Raw genomic sequence first — 17,985 nt, 5'->3', positions numbered from 1 at the left:
CTGTGTTTTATTCTTTATATTTTTCTCAGTTTTCCAATACTTTCTGTAATGAGCATGTATTAAGAGTTAGAAAAATTGTTTCACAAATTGCATTTAGCCTTTAGCCCTCTTAGATATAATGCTAAGTGTGCTGCTGCTGCTGCTGCTGCTAAGTCACTTCAGTCGTGTCCGACTCTGTGCGACCCCATGGACTGCAGCCTACCAGGCTTCTCCGTCCCTGGGATTCTCCAGGCAAGAACACTGGAGAGGGTTGCCATTTCCTTCTCCAATGCATGAAAGTGGAAAGTGAAAGTGAAGTCGCTCAGTCGTGTCCGACTCTTAGCGACCCCATGGACTGCAGCCTACCAGGCTCCTCCGTCCATGGGATTTTCCAGGCAAGAGTACTGGAGTGGGGTGCCATTGCCTTCTAGCACAATTAACTTTGGCTTTCCTCTGTGTAATCCAAAAGAGTTATTCCAATGTTCCAATGTTTATATAGCTTTTATCTAAATAGATAGTGAGCTACTAGTTAATAAACGTTAACCACTATACGTGTATTAGCCCTCATGCCAACCCTCTGGCGTATTTTAAAGGTGGGGATACATAAACCAAGAATGGTTAGGGAGCTTGCCCGAGGTCACAGGGTGAGACAGCAAAGTCAGGATTCGAACTTGGTTACAGTCCCCGTTCATTACTATACACTATACTTTAAGACATTTGAAAGCAGGGACCATAAATCTACCTTTCTCGTCGTCTACCTGTCCGCCCTTCCATCCATCCTCCCATCGGTCCATCTACTGGTCCTTCCTTCTATCTGTACAGTGACTCACTCCTTCCTGCTCCCCCACCTCACCAGTCATCTAGCCATTTTTATTCACTTGCTATCCATCTAGCTTACCTGACTTTTCCTTTCTTTATCTTTCCTTTATTCAGTTTTCCATCCTGTCATCAGTTCATTCATCCATGTGATATTTACTAAGTAACTATGAGGTACAAAGCATATCTTTGAAGCATTTACAGCAATGCTTTCCATAGAGCAATTGCTTAGTAAACATTTTGAAACTGACTTCAGTAAATGATTACTGTCAAGAGAACATTTTCAGGCTTGTACTGCTTCTTTTCTCAACAGAAACCATCATTCAAACTTGTAGATTAATTTAGAAAATGTATTGATGAGGTAGAACACTGTAATATACTGTTTATGAGAAAAATATGCAATTTGTTTACTGATGATACTTATACTTCATAATTAGCAGAATATATGTCCTCTATTATAAATATAACCATACCTCCTATCTCGATGAAGCTCACTCTGAATAGAAGTCCGAGAAGCTACAAAAGAAACAATACTCTGATATAGTACAAAATTCATACATTGAATAAATGTTTAAACTTTTACAGGATACAATTTTGGAAAAAGTTAGCTAATACTTGACATTAGATAGAATTATGAATTTTATCACCCATAAGTAGAAAAGCAAATCAAAACAACCTTCTCATATGGCATAAAGTTAATCATAGTTATATATTTGAGTTGCATAAGAAAATATAGATTTCAAAAACATTCCAAAGCACGTTCTGTGGTTCTGAAAATAATTTGAAGAATGAACAAAGCAGACAGCTATTAAGTAGAAACTGCCTGGTAAGAACATTATGATGACAGGAAATAACGATGGGCAGAAAAAAATTTTAAATATCTATTCTAATCCATATGATTATGCTTTTGTGATATTTGTTTATAAGTCTATTGTAAAGAAGTGGAAGTGGTCAAATTTCCAACTATTTTCTAATTTTTCTTGAGTTTTATGAGGTTAAGTTGTTTTGTTACTTAAATTAAGAGATAATACATGCAAAAAGTGTTCAAATCACTTTTATAAACATGTTCAGAGACTATTATTGTACATGCAGCACTAACTTTTCCCTTAAACCTCAAACTCCAAAAACTAGATGGATTACATTTTTCCAAATTTTATTTTAAAATTAAATTCTGTATTAACCAAATGACTTGGAAAATGTGTCACACATGGGGTCACTATTACACACGCATGTGTAACAGAGAACAGTATTCCTATTTTAAGAAGCACATTTAAAAGATACCTTTAAAAAAATCAAATAGTATATGGTAAAAAATTTGTGGACAAAGGGGGATTTGTTTCAGATATCAACTATTTCTACTTCCCATGTCTCTCTGATATTCTACTTTTTTAGTTCTTTCGATTTGAACAGGTTGAAGGTATGAATCTTTCTTCCTCCTGTTAAGTTCTGGTTCTCTCTGATCCAGGAGGCTGCCCAAGCTGGGAAGGCAGGGGTAGAGATGGGAGAGGGAATGAAATTTAGGCTGGGGCTAGCGCTGTGACAGCAGATCCTGCATGGGGTTAGCAAAGCAAAACTAACACCTGAAACCAAAACCCTTGGATCTCAGGTTGGAGGATGTTCTGACCTCCTATCATCAACCGGTGTGACTGACTGGTACACGTCTATCAAGAGTTAAACCAAGCTGAGGTATATTTTCTCTACTGGAAAAAGAGTACAGAGAGGCTGAAGCTCTGAGCAGCAGGTCTGATTTGTAAGAATGGTTTCATTAAGTCAGAGGCTCACCAAGTAAGCTACAATCACATCACCACAATCACTAAAGCCAGAATCAGCAGACACAGCACTTTTAAAAGACATCATGTTATTTATCATCACAAACATACCTCTTCCACGGGGCATTTTTGCTGTGTACTATTCATGAATGCTAAAGGAAAAAAAGAAGGGGTTACAGAAGAAGAAAGGGAGAAAAAAGAGTGAACCCAGTTGCCTAAGCTCTAAAAGGAATTCAGCAGCAAAACTGTCTTGCCATGCCAATGTTTCTCCCCCTCTGCATTTCGAGAAAAAGGAAAAGTTGATGAACCATAGTTTCAGAGACTAAAGAATTATGTTGCAGGCAGGATATCCACACACATAACCACGGGGGTGGGGGGTGGGGGTAGGGAATCTTCCTACAGTTTTTAGCAAAAAAAAAAAAAAGAATCATTTTACAAAATCAATTTGCTACTTCAACAGGGATCAATTTTAAAGTATGAATAATATGTAAAAGGTAATTCAGTAGTCAATTTACATCTTTCAAATTGGTGGCTTTTCACTTGACTCTGCCCCTTCACACCAGCGGTTGTTAGGAACGGCCCCGACCCCTGGCAAGCAGACTGGAACTCCCACACTGATGGAGCAGGATGGCGGGACTGAAGGCCCCCTAATCGTACTTACAGGCCTCCCCCGCAGTCTTACAGAACCGCTCCTTTCCCCTCTCCTGCTCTGACCTTTTCCCCTCACACTCCCTCATCTTTGAAATCTCTTTTCTCTCCTGACCCTTATAGGATGACTGGCACTTTTTGTCAGTGAACAAGTTTAACAGCTAGAAACACTTCACGTAGTGCCTCACAATCTTCCTGCTAATCTCAGCTGTCTGCTTAATCTCATTCTCATTTCACCAGATTAAACAGATTTGATCTGGTTGTTGCCAGGAGAGTCAAATTTGCCACCATGGTCCACACAGAACAACATGCTCCTTTCAACTTCTGCCACAAACTGCCAGTCTTCCGTGCATTTTGGATTAAGACCACAGAACAAAGGCAAGATTTTCTTAGTGAAATGTCTATTGTTTCATAGAATTATTCACAAAGTTTTCAGTTCATATGGCTGAATTCTCAGTACAAAGGAAAATTCATATCCAGTTGTTTATAAAAGACAGAGATCTGGATTTGCAATATTAGTGCTAATAAAGAACTCTCCTAAATTCCAACAGCGTCATAAATCTGGATGGATCCTTAATGACCATCCTTCTCCAACCTCACAGATGAGGAGAATGACCAGTTAAACTCCTTGTGGAGCCAGGAGAGCTGGATGCTAGCCCTCATTCTAAATAATTCAAAATTATCAACTAAATGATAGGCAGGAGAAATAAACACATAGGATTATATATTACACGCATCTTTGCTATAGTGCTACCTTACCAATAAAAATCACAATAAAAATACTAACTACATTTGCCTCAGACAGAGTATAAACTAGAGGCATTTGACATGGTAACAGGAATGCCCTTGGAGTAGAAAGCTCAAAAGGGCCTTGAAGTCAGGAAGTCTAGGTTCACATCTCTGACCCGTCTCATTTAATCTCCTAGACTCAGTATCCTCATCTGTAAAATGGGGTTAACACCTACCATGCTGGCCGTTATTTTATAATGTAAATATACAGTTGCTGACTCATAGTAAGCAATGAATATTAGCTACATCTGTGAATTTCAAAGAATAATTTCCTCTTAAAAAGTTAATGAAAGGAAAAGCATGAATTTCCACATGTATCCACATAGAACATGTTCAAGAACTCTGCCCAAAATATTTAGTGTTCACAAGAATGAACACAAAAAGAAGAATCTCAAGACTTGACTGGATCCAGAATCATTATGAAAGAATTTAAAATACAATCAGTTAAGGAATATTGCTTTCAAAATATGATAAGGTCTTTTCCTTGTCAAGAATAGATGACTATGTCTGGGATAGGAAAGCAAACATTTTATTGGGTTGGGTAAGACAAAATTTCCACTTCATGGATCACAGCCTTGACATAGCTAAGGGGCTTGTATAACACAGTGAAGCTAGGAGCCATGCTACCATGCAGGGCCTACCAACACGGACGAGTCACAGCGAAGAGTTCTGACAAAATGCGGTCCACCGGAGGAGGGAACGGCAAGCTACTGTAGGAAAGAAAGCACGCATGATCCGGATGACTTTGATTTGCTCAGCGTATAAAATGAAGAAAATAATACCTACTTTATTAGGGTTGTTTTAAGGATACCCTACACAGATCACTCCCTTATCATTGCGAAGGGGCATACCTAACTCAATGCAGCTATGAGCCATGCCGTGCAGATCGGTCTAGTGGAGAGTTCTGACAAAACATGACCCAGTAGAGGAGGGAATGGCAAACCACCCCAGTATTCTTGCTTGGAGAATCCCACAGACAGTATGAAAAGGCAAAAAGATACGACACTGGGGTGAGCTCCAGAGGTCAGAAGGCCTCCAATACGCTACTAGGGAAGAGCAGAGGGCAATTACTAATAGCTCCAGTAAGAATGAAGCAGCTGGGCCAGAGCAGAAATGACACTCAGTTGTGGCTGGTGGTAAAAGTAAAGTCTGATGCTGTTAAGAACAATATTGCATAGGAATCTGGAATGTTAGGTCCACGAATCAAGGTAAATTGGACGTGGTCAAGCAGGAGATGGCATCTTAGGAATCTGTGAACTAAAATGGATGGGAATGGGTGAATTTAATTCAGATGACCATTACATACACTACTGTGGGCAAGAATCCCTTGGAAGAAATAGAGTAGCCCTCATAGTCAACAAGATGCAAAATGCAGTACGTGTGTGCAATCTCAAAAACGGTAGAATGATCTCAGTTTGTTTCCAAGGCAAACTATTCTATATCACAGTAATCCAAGTCTATACCTCAACCACTGATATTGAAGAAGCTGAAGTTGACTAGTTCTATGAAGACCTATGACACCTTCTAGAAATAACACCAAAAAAAAACCATCCTTTCATCATAGGGGATTGGAATGCAAATGTAGGGAGTCAAGAGATCCCCAGAATAACAGGTAAGATTGGGCTTGAAGTACAAAATGAAGCAGGGCAAAGGCTCACAGAGTTTTGTCAAGAGAACACACTGGTCATAGCAAAACCTTTTCCCAATGACACAATACTAAAATCAGACTGACTATGTTCTTTGCAGCCAAAGATGGAGAAACACTATACAGTCAGCAAAAATAAGACTTGGAAGTGACCGTGGCTCAGATCATGAGCTCCTCATTGCAAAATTCAGGCTTAAATTTAAGAAAGTAGGAAAAACCACTAGGCTATTCAGGTATGAACTTAGATCACAGTGGAGGTGATGAATCTAATCAAGGGATTAAATCTGGTAGCCAGAGTGCCTCAAGAACTATGGATGAGGTTCCTAACATTGTTCAGGAAGCAGTGACCAAAACCATCCCAAAGAACAGAAATGCAAGAAGGCAAAGTGATTGTCTGAAGAGGCCTCAAAAATAGTTGAGAAAATAAGAGACACGAAAGGCAAGGGACAAGTTCCGTTCAGTCGCTCATATGTACTCTGCACATAAGTTAAATAAGCAGGGTGACAATATACAGCCTTGACGTACTCCTTTCCCAATTTAGAACCAGTCCGTTGTTCTAGTTCAGTTCAGTTGCTCAGTCGTATCTGACTCTGTGACCCCATGGACTGCAGCACGCAGGCTTCCCTGTCCATCACCAACTCCCGAAGCTTGCTCAAATTCATGTCCGTCGAGTCGGTGATGCCATCCAACTGGTGATGCCATCCAACCATTGTTTCATGTCTGGTTCTAACTGTTGCTTCTTGACCTGCACACAGATTTCTCAGGAGGCAGGTAGGGTTGGGTCTTGTATTCCCAGCTCTTAAAGAATTTTCCACAGTTTGCTGTGATCCACACAGTTAAAGGCTTTGGCACAGTCAATAAAGCAGAAGACGTTTTTCTGGAACTCTCTTGCTTTTTCTGTGATACAGCGGATGTTGCCCACAGTAGTAGATGCAATGGTCACCTGAATTAAATTTTCCCATTCCGATTCATTTTAGTTCACTGATTTCTAAAAGGTCGATGCTCACTTTGCCATCTCCTGTTTGACCACTTCCAATTTTCCTTGATTGATGGACCTAAATTCCAGGACCCTATGCGATACTGTTCTTTACAACATGAGACTTTACTTCCATCATCAGTCACATCCAAAACTGGGTGCTGTTTTCACTTTGACTCAGCCTCTTCATTCTTTCTGGAGCTATTTCTCCACTCTTCTCCAGTAGCATACTGGACATCTACCGGCCTGGGGAGTTCATCTTTCAGCCACATGACTGGAAAAGATCAGTTTTCATTTCAATCCCAAACAAGGGCAATGCCAAAGAATGTTCAAACTACTGTATAATTGCACTCATTTCACATGCAAGCAAGGTTATACTCAAAATCCTTCAAGCTAGGCTTCTGCATTATGTAAACTGAGGACTTCCAGATGTACTAGCTGGGTTTCAAAGAGGCAGAGGAACCAGAGATCAAATTTTCAACATCCGTTGGATCATAGAAAAAACAAGAAAGTTCCAGAAAAGCATCTACTTCTGATTCATTGACTGCACTAAAGCCTTTGACTGTACAGATCACAACAAACTGTGGAAAATTCTTAAAGAGATGGGAATACCAGACTACCTTACCTGCCTCCTGAGAAACCTATATGCAAGTCAAAGCAAGAGTTAGAACCAGACATTGAACAACAGACTGGTTCTAAATTGGGAAAGGAGTACATCAAGGCTGTATATCATCACTCTGCTTATTTAACTTATATGCAGAGTACATCATGCAAAATGCAAGGCTGGATGAAGCACAAGCTGGAATCAAGATTGCCAGGAGAACTTTCAATAACCTTAGATATGCAGATGACACCACCCTTATGGAAGAAAGTGAAGAGGAAGTGAAGAGCCTCTTCTGAAAGTGAACGAGGAGAGTGAAAAAGCTGGCTAAAAACTCAACATTCAAAAAACAAAGATCATGGCATCCGGTCCCATCACTTCATGGCAAATAGATGGGGAAACAATGGAAACAGTTAGAGACTTTACTTTTTTGGGCTCCAAAATCACTGCAGATGGTAACTGCAGCCATGAAATTAAAAGATGCTTGCTTCTTGGAAGAAAAGCTATGAGCAACCTAGACAGCATATTAAAAAGCAGAGACCTTATCTAGCTGACAAAGGTCCATCTAGTCAAAGCTATAGTTTTTCCAGTAGTCATGTATGGATGTGAGAATTGGACCATAAAGAAAGCTGAGCACTGAAGAATTGATGCTTTTGAACGTTGGTGTTGGAGAAGACTTTTGAAGGTCCCTTGGACTGCAAGGAGATGAAACCAGTCCATCCTAAAGAAAATCAGTCCTGAATATTTATTGGAAGGACTGATGCTGAAGCTTAAGCTCAATACTTTGGCCACCTGATGCGAAGAACTGACTCATTGGAAAAGACTTTGATGCTGAGAAAGATGAAGGCAGGAGGAAAAGGGAATGACAGAGGATGAGATGGTTGGATGGCATCACCGACTCGATGGACATGAGTATGAGCAAGCTCCAGGGGTTGGTGATGGACAGGGAAGCCTGGTGTGCTGCAGTCCATGTGGGTCACAAAGAGTCAGACATGACTTAGAGACTGAACTGACTGACTGATTGTGGGCAAGAATCCCTTCGAAGAAATGGAGTATCTCTTACAGTCAACAAAAAGGTCTGAAATGCAGTACTTGGGTGCAATCGCAAAAATGACAGAATGATCTCTGTTAGTTTCCAAGGCAAACCATTCAATCCAAGTCTATGCCAGAACCATTAATGCCAAAGAAGCTGAAGTTGAACAGTTCTATGAAGACCTATACAAGACCTAGAACTAACACCAAAAAAGATGTCCTTTTTGTCATAGGGGACTGGAATGCAAAAGTAGGAAGTCAAGAGATACTGGGACTAACAGGCAAGTTTGGCCTTGGAGTACAAAATGAAGCAGGGCAAAGGCTAACTCTTTTGGCAAAGAGTTTTGCAGTCGTCATAGCAAACACCCTCTTCCAACAACACAAGAGACAACTCTACACATGGACATCACCAGATGGTCAATGTTGAAATCAGACTGATTATATTGTTTGCAGTTGAAGATGGAGAAGCTCTATATAGTCAGCCAAAACAAGACTGGGAGCTGACTGTGGCTCAGATCACGAACTCTTTATTGCCAAATTCAGAGTTAAATTGAAGAAAGTAGGGAAAACCACTGGACCATTCAGGTATGACCTAAATCAAATTCCTTATGATTATACAGTAAAAGTGACAAATAGTCAAGGGATTAGATCTGATAGAGTGCCTGAAGAATTATGGATGTAGGTTCGTGACATTGTACAGGAGGCAGTGATTAAGACCATCCCCAGGAAACAGAAATGCAAAAAGTCAAAACAGTTGTCTGAGGAGGCCTTAAAAATAGCTGAGAAAAGAAGAGAAGTGAAAAGCAAAGGAGAAAAGGAAAGATATACCCATCTGAATGCAAAGTTCCAAAGAATCACAAGGAGAGGTAAGAAAGCCTTCCTCAGTGATCAATGCAAAGAAATAGAGGAAAACAATAGAATGGGAAAGACTAGAGATCTCTTCAAGAAAATTAGAGATACCAAGGGAACATTTCATACAAAGGTGGGCACAATAAAGGAAAGAAACAGTATGGACCTAAAAGAAGCAGAAGATATTAAGAAGAGGTGGTAAGAATACATAGAAGATCTATACAAAAAAGATCCTAATGACCCAGATAACCATGATGGTGTGATCACTCACCTAGAGCCAGACATCCTGGAGTGCAAAGAAGTCAAGAGGCCCTTCAGAAACATCACTAAGAACAAAGTTAGTGGAGGTGATGGAATTCCCCTGAGCTATTTAACATCGTAAAAGATGATGTTGTGAAAGTGATACACTCAATATGCCAGCAAATTTGGAAACTCAGCAGTGGTCACAGGACTGAAAAAGAGATAAATGGAAAGATATACCCAATTGAATGTGGAGTTCCAGAGAATAACATGGAGAGATAAGAAAGCTGTGTTAAATGAACAATGCAAAGAAACAGAGGAAAACAACAGAATGGGAAAGACTAGAGATCTCTTCAAGAAAATTGGAGATATCAAGGGAACACTTCATGCAAGGATGGGAATGATAAAGGACAGAGACAGTAATGACCTAAGAGAAGCAGAAAAGATGAAGAAGAGGTGGCAAGAATACACAGAACTGTACAAGACAGATCTTAACAATCAAGGTGGGCACAATGGTGTGGTCACTCACTTAGGCTGGATATCTTGAAGTGTCAAGTCAAGTGGGCCTTAGGAAGCATTACTATGAACAAAGCTAGTGGAGGTGATGGAATTCCAGCTGAGCTACTTAAAATCCAAAAAGATGATGCTGTTAAAGTGCTGCACTCAATATGTCAGCAAATTTGGAAAACTCAGCAGAGGCCACAAGAGTGGGAAAAGGTCAGTTTTATTCCAACTCCAAGGAAAGGCAATGCCAAAGAATGTTCAAACTACTGTGCAACTGTGCTCATTTCACATGCAAGCAAGGTTATACTCCAAATCCTTCAAGCTAGCCTTCAATATTATGTGAACTGAGAACTTCCAGATGTACAAGCTGGGTTTCAAAGAGGCAGAGGAACCAGAGAACAAACTGTCAACAGTCATCGGATCATGGAGAAAGCAAGAGAGTTCCAGAAAACACCTACTTCTGTTTCATTGACTATGCTAAAGCCTTTGACTGTGTGGATCACAACGAACTGTGGAAAGTTCTTAAAGTGATGGGAGGGTCAGACCACTTTACCTGCCTTCTGAGAAAGCTGTACGCAGGTCAAGAAGCAACAGATAGAACTGAATATGGAACGACTGGTTCAAAATGGAGAAAGGAGTTCGTCAAGGCCGTATATTATCACTCTGCTTATTTAACTTATATGCAGAGTATATCATGTGAAATGCCGGGATGAATCAATCACAAGCTGGAATCATGAGTTCTGGGAGAAATATCAACAACTTCAGATATGCAGATAATACCACCCTAATGGCAGAAAGTGAAGAAGAACGAAAGAGCCTCTTGATAAGGGTGAATGAGGAGAGTGAAAAAGCTGGCTTAAAATTCAGCATGTAAAAAATTAAGATCATGGCATTCCATCTCATCACTTCATGGCAAATAGAAGAGGAAAAAGTGGAAGCAGTGGCAGATTTTATTTTCTTGGGCTACAGACAGTGATTCCAGCCATGAAATAAAAGACACTTGTTTCTTGGAAGAAAAGCTAAGACAAACCTAGACAGCATATTAAAAAGCAGAGACATCACTTTGCCAACAAGGGTTCGTATGATAAAGCTATGGTTTTTCCAGTAGTCATGTATGGATATGAGAGAGTTGAACCATAAAGAAGGCTGATTGCTGAAGAACTGCTTTTGAAATGTTGCTGGAGAAGACTCTGAAGAGTCCCTTCAACTGCAAGGAGATCAAACCAGTCAATCCTAAAGGAAATAAACCCTGAATATTCTTTGGAAGGACCGATGCTGAAGCTGAAGCTCCAATACTTTGGCTACCTGGTGTGAAGAGTCGACTCATTGGAAAAGACCCTGATGCTGAGAAAGATTGAAGGTAAAAGGAGAAGAGGGCAACAGAGGATGAGATGGTTAGATAGCATCACCGAATCAATGGACATGAATTAACAAGCTCAGGGAGTTAGTGGAGGACAGAGGATCTTGGCGTGCTGCCATCCACAGGAGTTACAAAGAGTCAGACATGACTTAGTGACTGAACAACAACAACAAAGACAAATTTTGCTTACGCCTTTTTCTTATATAATGGACAAAAATGGAAATGGAGAGGGATTGACACAGTTATTTTGCATTCTATTTTATATGGCAGCACCCAAGGATCTGCTTGCCCTTCTCGCCTGAACGTCAAAAACAAATATAACCAACACATAGTTCTTCAGTGTGTACAAAGTGAGTGCTACATCAAAGGACAACTGGGTTATTATTTTTTAAAAAAGACATCTTAAAGCAGGCATTTCCCTGTGCTTTATCTTCTCCCTGCTTCCCTCTCTTCTGGGGCCCTGCTTCATCTCTTCCTCTCCACCCTTCTCCTCTACAGTGTGGTCTCCCCACCGGCTCTTTCCTCGGGGCCTACAAACATCTCCAAGCTTCTTCTTTCTAAATAGTCTATATGTGTGCACATATTTCTCTGCTTGACCCGCCATCCTTCTCCTTCTCTTTCTACCCAGTTCATGAAACAGGAGCCTATCCAGCTGCCCCCACTTCACATGCTCCATTCACTGTTGAAATGAAGCACAGCTTCCAGCTTCAATATTCTCCCAAACCTATCTACTCAAAGTTCACTGCTGGCCTCTTGACCACCACACACACCCTAGTCTCACCGCCTGTCACCTCACCTGCTACAGCAGTAAGAGCTGTCTGCGGTTTTCACTCACTCTTTTTGAAAACCACTCCTTCCTTGGCTACTAACATCCAGCTGTCTCCGAGTTTGTCTATTACCGGCATCCTTCTTTTTCAGCTTTCTTTGGCCCCCTCCTCCTTAGCTGATCTCTCCTAAGCCTTGCATGTTACAGAGGCCTCAGGGTAAGCAAGATCCATCCTGGAGGATTTATAGGAAATCAGGTATGGATTACAAATCCCCCCCAAAAGAGGTCTTGAAATCCAACAGGGAGGCAAAGTAAGAAGTCAGAGAACAAAGGCAGGAGTGGGCAGACGAGACTCCTGTGAAAGGAGGTCACATCTCTCTGGCTCTACAGAACCTTAAAGGCACGGCTTGATCTCAGATACCGATGTTTCACAAGATTCTGTCTTTTTCACCTTCTCTATTTCTTGGTTTTTTGTTTCATTTTTTTCTCCCACCTTTTCTATTGATTGTCAACACTACCTTCTTAAATATTGAGCTACTTCCAGGGTTTTGCTTATACACATATAACCTTAACTACCCCAAGTTATATCTTTAGCAAGAAACTCTTACCTAATTTCAAAATCCTACTTTTCTTTCTAGATTCCTTTCCTGCCCCATCTCCCTCACTTTCCCCAAGGGCTCTAAGGCATGTACAGCTATTATAAACTTTTCATTTCACATATGAATTCCCACCAACATCCACTGTGGCATTCCCACACCTTTATAATTCATGACCATCATCAAAAAATTAAATATGGGAAATGTGGAATACTTCTCTGTATTGTCACCTGACAAAGTGTTCACTGCAATGGTTCAAATGCATGTTCTTCACACCTGTGGGTATCCTAAATTCATACGAAATATTATAAGTTATGTTTTTAAAAACAGGATACTTCTCCTCAGGGTGGTGACCTCAGCTCAAATAATGCAAAGAACATTTAATATCCCTTTCTTATCTTTATTTTTAAAAAATAACAGTTATTTCAGGTGGTGCAGTGGTAAAGAATCCACCTGCCAATGCAGGAGATGCAAAAGATGCGGGTTCAATCCCTGGGTCAGGAAGATCCCCTGGAGAAGGAAATGGCAACCCACTTCAGTATTCTTGCCTGGGAAATCCCATGGACAGAGAAGCCTGGCGGGCTACAGTCCATGGGATCTCAAAGAGTTGGACAAGACTGAGCGACTCAGCTGGAGGAGGCAATGGCACCCCACTCCAGTACTCTTGCCTAGAAAATCCATGGATGGAGGAGCCTGGTAGGCTGCAGTCCATGGGGTCGCTAAGAGTCGGACAGGACGGAGCGACTTCACTTTCACTTTTTACTTTAATTCATTGGAGAAGGAAATGGCAACCCACTCCAGTATTCTTGCCTGGAGAATCCCAGGGACAGAGGAGCCTAATGGGCTGCCGTCTATGGAGTCGCACAGAGTCGGACACGACTGAAGCGACTTAGCAGCAGCAGCAGCAGAGCGACTGAGCACACACCATCCATGTTCTATTTGGAAAAGGGATGTTTGCAAAGCCTTTTATTAAAAAGAATGTTGAACTCTTGTACCAACAGCAAATTTTAAAGCTTTAACCAAGAAGTAAAGTCAGGAAGTATGAATGCACCATTTTAGAAAGAGTTCTGTTACAGTACTTCTATCATGTATGTGGAAGAGTAAGCTGAACTCCATAAGCATTTATAGAGTTACATAAAAATAGCATAGGAGTAAATCAGTAAAGAAGTACAGGATCTGGTATTTTTGAAACCCATCAGATGTCTCTACCTATGGAAAATAGTTACAATTTATATTAGATCATTAAAATTGACTAGATAATACATTTGTTAAAAACAGGTGCGTTCTCTAAAAGAAAAATACTGTTCTCAGGAACTGGTTTATAAATAAATGAAAGTTGAAAATAATCTTGAAAACCTAGCTGCTTGTCTGAAATGGTTTATTACTCCTTAGGAGAAGCTACTCTTGTCAGATTCTTTATAAGATTCATCAAATACAATCATTTGCTGGAAATCTAAATCATCATTTAAAATTATTTCATTGGAAAGTACAGAGCAGGAAAAATAAACTTACATCTCTTGATTACTGCTCTAATTGATGACAAGGGTCCTTGGCTAAAAAAAGAAAGAAAAAATTAGTTATTACACATTCATTCATTAATCTTTTTAAAGCAGAATCATTTATAATGCCAGATCATTTCTGGGATGCAAATAGCTACAAGCAGCCAGTTTGATATATTAGTTACTGGACTATCATATTTACAAAAGACAAATTAAAAAACTTTAAAAATTGCCTTTGAGGGACTTCCTTGGCAGTGCAGTGGTTAAGAATCCGCACTCCTACTGCAGGGGGCATGTTTCGATCCCTGGTCAGGTAACTAAGATCCTGAGTGGCTTGCAATGTGACCAAAAAAACTAAAAATTGCCTTTGCTATTTAAGATGCGTTATGAGACCTGAGGAGGCTGGTAGAAGTAAAATTTGGCCTTAAAACTGTTTTCTTTTTAATTCTTTAAAATAATTGTGTTTGTTTTCACTTTCGGTTTCGTTGGGTCTTTGGTGCTTTGTGCAGGCTTTTTCTAGTTGCGGCACGCGCAGGCCACCCTTCGTTGTGGTGCACGGGTTCCTCCGGCCTCTGTGGGGCACAGGCTCTAGGTGTGCCTCAGTAGTTGCAGCACACAGGCTCGGTACTTGTGGCACGTGGGTAAGTTGATCTGCGGGATGTGGAATCTTCCTGGCCCAGGGATCAAACCTGTGCTCCTGCACTGGCAGGTGGATTCTTCTCCACTGTGCTACCATGGAAGCCCTTAAAGTGGTTTTCATCCTTCTGCATAGAGAATCTTCCAGTAAAATTCTGGACATAGTTTAAAGTCAGGTAGTAATTACATGGTGCCCAAAAGAATTTTGACCTGCTGTATCTCTTTTGTGTTTTGACATTAGAATTCCTGTCTTCTACCTCACATCAAAATAGATCGTTGTTATAGTCAATGTGCCTTGGCTCATATGGTAAAGAATCTGCCTACAATGTAGAAGACCTGGGTTTGATCCCAGGGTCGAGAAGATCTCCTGGAGAAGTAAATGGCTACCCACTCCAGTATTCTTGCCTGGAGAATTCCATGGACAGAGGAGCCTGGAGGGCTGCCGTCCACTGGGTCACGTTCAGACACAACTGAGCGACTCACACTTTCACCTTTACTTTTTTATTGACCTAAAGACCAACAGCATTCTTCCTAAGATTAGAATTACAAGCATCACTACCTAAAAAGAACAGTCTTCTGCTTGCTCTGGGTTTTGTTCAGTAGCTGCCCCTGATTATATGATCTTGGCTGAGTCACAGAAACCCTGTGAGCCTCATCTTACTGGCCGAAACCATCTGGCTGCAAAGGGTAATACTATTAACACTAGTTTGTAAGGTTGCTTGTTCATTTCTTTCTTGTCTTTATTCAAACCAGCTGGATTGTCTTTGGAATCATTTAGAAAAAATATACAACCATGAAATTTTAATGATACGATTCAGGAAAAAATACTTGTTTAAAAATTCCTCGTTTTTTTTAATGCTTTTTAAAAAATGTATATTTATTTTCCAGTTTGTGCTCTTTTAAAAGTTTATGCCTGTAGTAATCTATATAAATCCCCTTGCTGGATAGATAAGATAAAACTCCAAGAAGATACAATGATATATCATTTCAGTTTATGGGAGGAATACTTTTAAGCATATACTATTATACCAGAGAAGGAAGGAAAAAAAAAACACTCCAGGAGGTCTCCAATATCATGATGGTAGGACCATAATTAAAAATATAGTATTTTCAGCAATATTTATTTTTTTAAAAGAAGGTTCTCGAAGGCTTTCTGTAAAAAACTACTTGAAAAAAGGTTGATATATGGTGATGTAGAAGTGATATTAATAACAGCACTAAAATACAAGTAGGTTGACTGAAGTTTTGAGAAGAAACTTCTTGGTGCAAAACTGGAGAGACTGCATGTTAACATCATGTTGACTTAGATATTAGCAGTTAAAAGGATCAGAATCAGTACTTAGAAGCAGGGCCAAAAAAGTCAAAGTTTCATGTATGTGCCCAGGCAGGGTATAATGGATATAATCAATGTCTACATGTAGTAATCTCCTTATTTAATACCACTGATTTTATAGGATGTTAGATGCTAAAGCTGAAACTCCAGTACTTTGGCCACCTCATGCCAAGAGTTGACTCACTGGAAAAGACTCTGATGCTGGGAGGGATTGGGGACAGGAAGAAAAGGGGATGACAGAGGATGAGATGGCTGGATGGCATCATCGACTCAATGGACGTGAGTCTGAGTGAACTCCGGGAGATGGTGATGGACAGGGAGGCCTGGCATGCTGGGATTCATGGGGTCGCAAAGAGTCGGAAACGACTGAGCGACTGAACTGAACTGATGACACTTTGTTATCTATGTGAAGGAGAAAGGCATATTGATGGGTGGAACATGGTAGGGGATGTTAGGGTTAAACTGCTCCTCCCGCCCCAACCAAAAAATATGTTGAATTCCTAATCCCTAGTACCTCAGAGAGAAGACCTTATTTGGGAATAAGGTCAGTACAGATGTCATTACTATAGTCAAGATGAGGTCGTCCTGGAGCGGGGTGGGCCCCTGATTCCAACGTCACTGGTGTCCTTACAGGCAGCCCAGGTGAAGACTGAGGCCCACAGGGAAAGTGCTGTGACAGGAGGCAGGGAGATGGGAAGCCGCTGCCAGCCGAGGAATGCGGAAGACGCCGCAGACCGCCAGAAGCTAGGAAGAGGCAAGGGAGGACTCCCCTGTGGCTCTCAGGGGAAGAACGACCCCTCTTGACAGGCTGGACTTCAGTCTTCTAGACTCCGGAACTGTGAGACAACACACTTCTGTCTTAACTCACCCAGTTTGTTAGGGCAGCCTCTAGAGTGCTGAGTGGGAGTGGTAATTCATGGAGCTGTATACTTCGTGTATTTTTCTGTATGTTAACATTTAAATTAAAATGTGTGTCAGGAACTCCCTGGTGGTCCAGTCCTTTAGACTGCGTTTTTACTAGCAAGGGTGAGAGTTCAATCCCTGGTTGGTGAACTAGGATCCCACAAGCTGCTGCAGGGGTGGAGGGTGGGGGTGCTGGAAACCTTGTTACAAAATCGAATTCTGACTGAGATGAGCTCAGGTTCTACAAGTCTCAAGACTTGCAGCATCATGTTTAGGTTACATCTAGAAACGAACCAACATCTTATTTCTGGTTTAAAGTTCTGCTGTAGTGGTTGACAGGTTCTGTGGAACAGAGAATAAAAAAGAAGGCCTGTGGTCAAATGCAGGTCTATGGGAATCAGTTTTGGGAGATGCTGGAGTAGCCTCCAGGCTGTGTGGTGCATACAATACAATTTCTGTACTTCAAATGTAGCTGTGGTTGAAAAACCTGTGGTTTTGCAGATGCCCCCTTATCTCCACCTTTCTGCAGAGCCCAGGCTACAGGTGAAGGTACCACTCCATAGCCTTAAAAGAAGACCTTATGGGAATCCTGCTCAGCACAGTTCAGGCTCCCGGCCCAGCGGGAACACTCAGGTAGGAGAGCCACCATGGAGCGGCAGGTATGGTCACCTGATTTCTGATTAAAGAAGGGGGCAGCACAGCCTGTTGTGGATCCAACTGCCCTTTTCACTTCCAGCGCCTCGCCTCCGCGTGGCAGCTGGTGCAACTTTGTGCAGATTAAATTCTTTAGCTTCTCCAAGAAACTTATTTCCTCACATATAAAAGCACAGATAACTCAACTCCCTCACGAGGTTGCTGTGAAGATTAAGAGGGAGAAATCATTAAAGCAGTAGACTCCAACCTCCAGGATCTAGTGTCTGATGATCTGAGGTGGAGTTGATGTAATAATAATAGAAATAAGGTGTGCAATAAACGTAATATGCTAGAATAACCCCCAAACCACCCCACCCCACCCCACCCTCACCTGCCCGGGTCCGTGCAAAA

General features: G+C 41.1%; 1 protein-coding gene across 6 annotated transcripts in view; it reads right to left on the bottom strand.

The window, feature by feature from the left end:
* SH3D19 (SH3 domain containing 19) overlaps positions 1-17,985 on the bottom strand; it is a 110,092-nt gene that overhangs the window by 53,415 nt on the left and 38,692 nt on the right. For 5 of the 6 annotated variants that reach the window (XR_825339.1, XM_010840756.1, XM_010840753.1 and 2 more), the window contains exons 3-5: positions 14,083-14,123; positions 2,676-2,716; positions 1,269-1,311 (exon numbers count right to left, since the gene is read on the bottom strand). Coding sequence is in view for 4 of the 6 variants with exons in the window: in XM_010840756.1 (XP_010839058.1) it covers positions 1,269-1,311; positions 2,676-2,691 (59 nt within the window). In the remaining 2 variants the exon portion in view is untranslated. The remainder of the gene's footprint in view (positions 1-1,268; positions 1,312-2,675; positions 2,717-14,082; positions 14,124-17,985) is intronic. The other variant, XM_010840757.1, reaches the window with a different exon arrangement.

This window comes from Bison bison, unplaced genomic scaffold (genome assembly GCF_000754665.1).
Source record: "Bison bison bison isolate TAMUID 2011002044 unplaced genomic scaffold, Bison_UMD1.0 scf7180017864146, whole genome shotgun sequence".
Taxonomy (NCBI): domain Eukaryota; kingdom Metazoa; phylum Chordata; class Mammalia; order Artiodactyla; family Bovidae; genus Bison; species Bison bison.
Note: the sequence above shows the minus strand (reverse complement) of the source record. Positions and strands in the feature narration are given on the sequence as shown.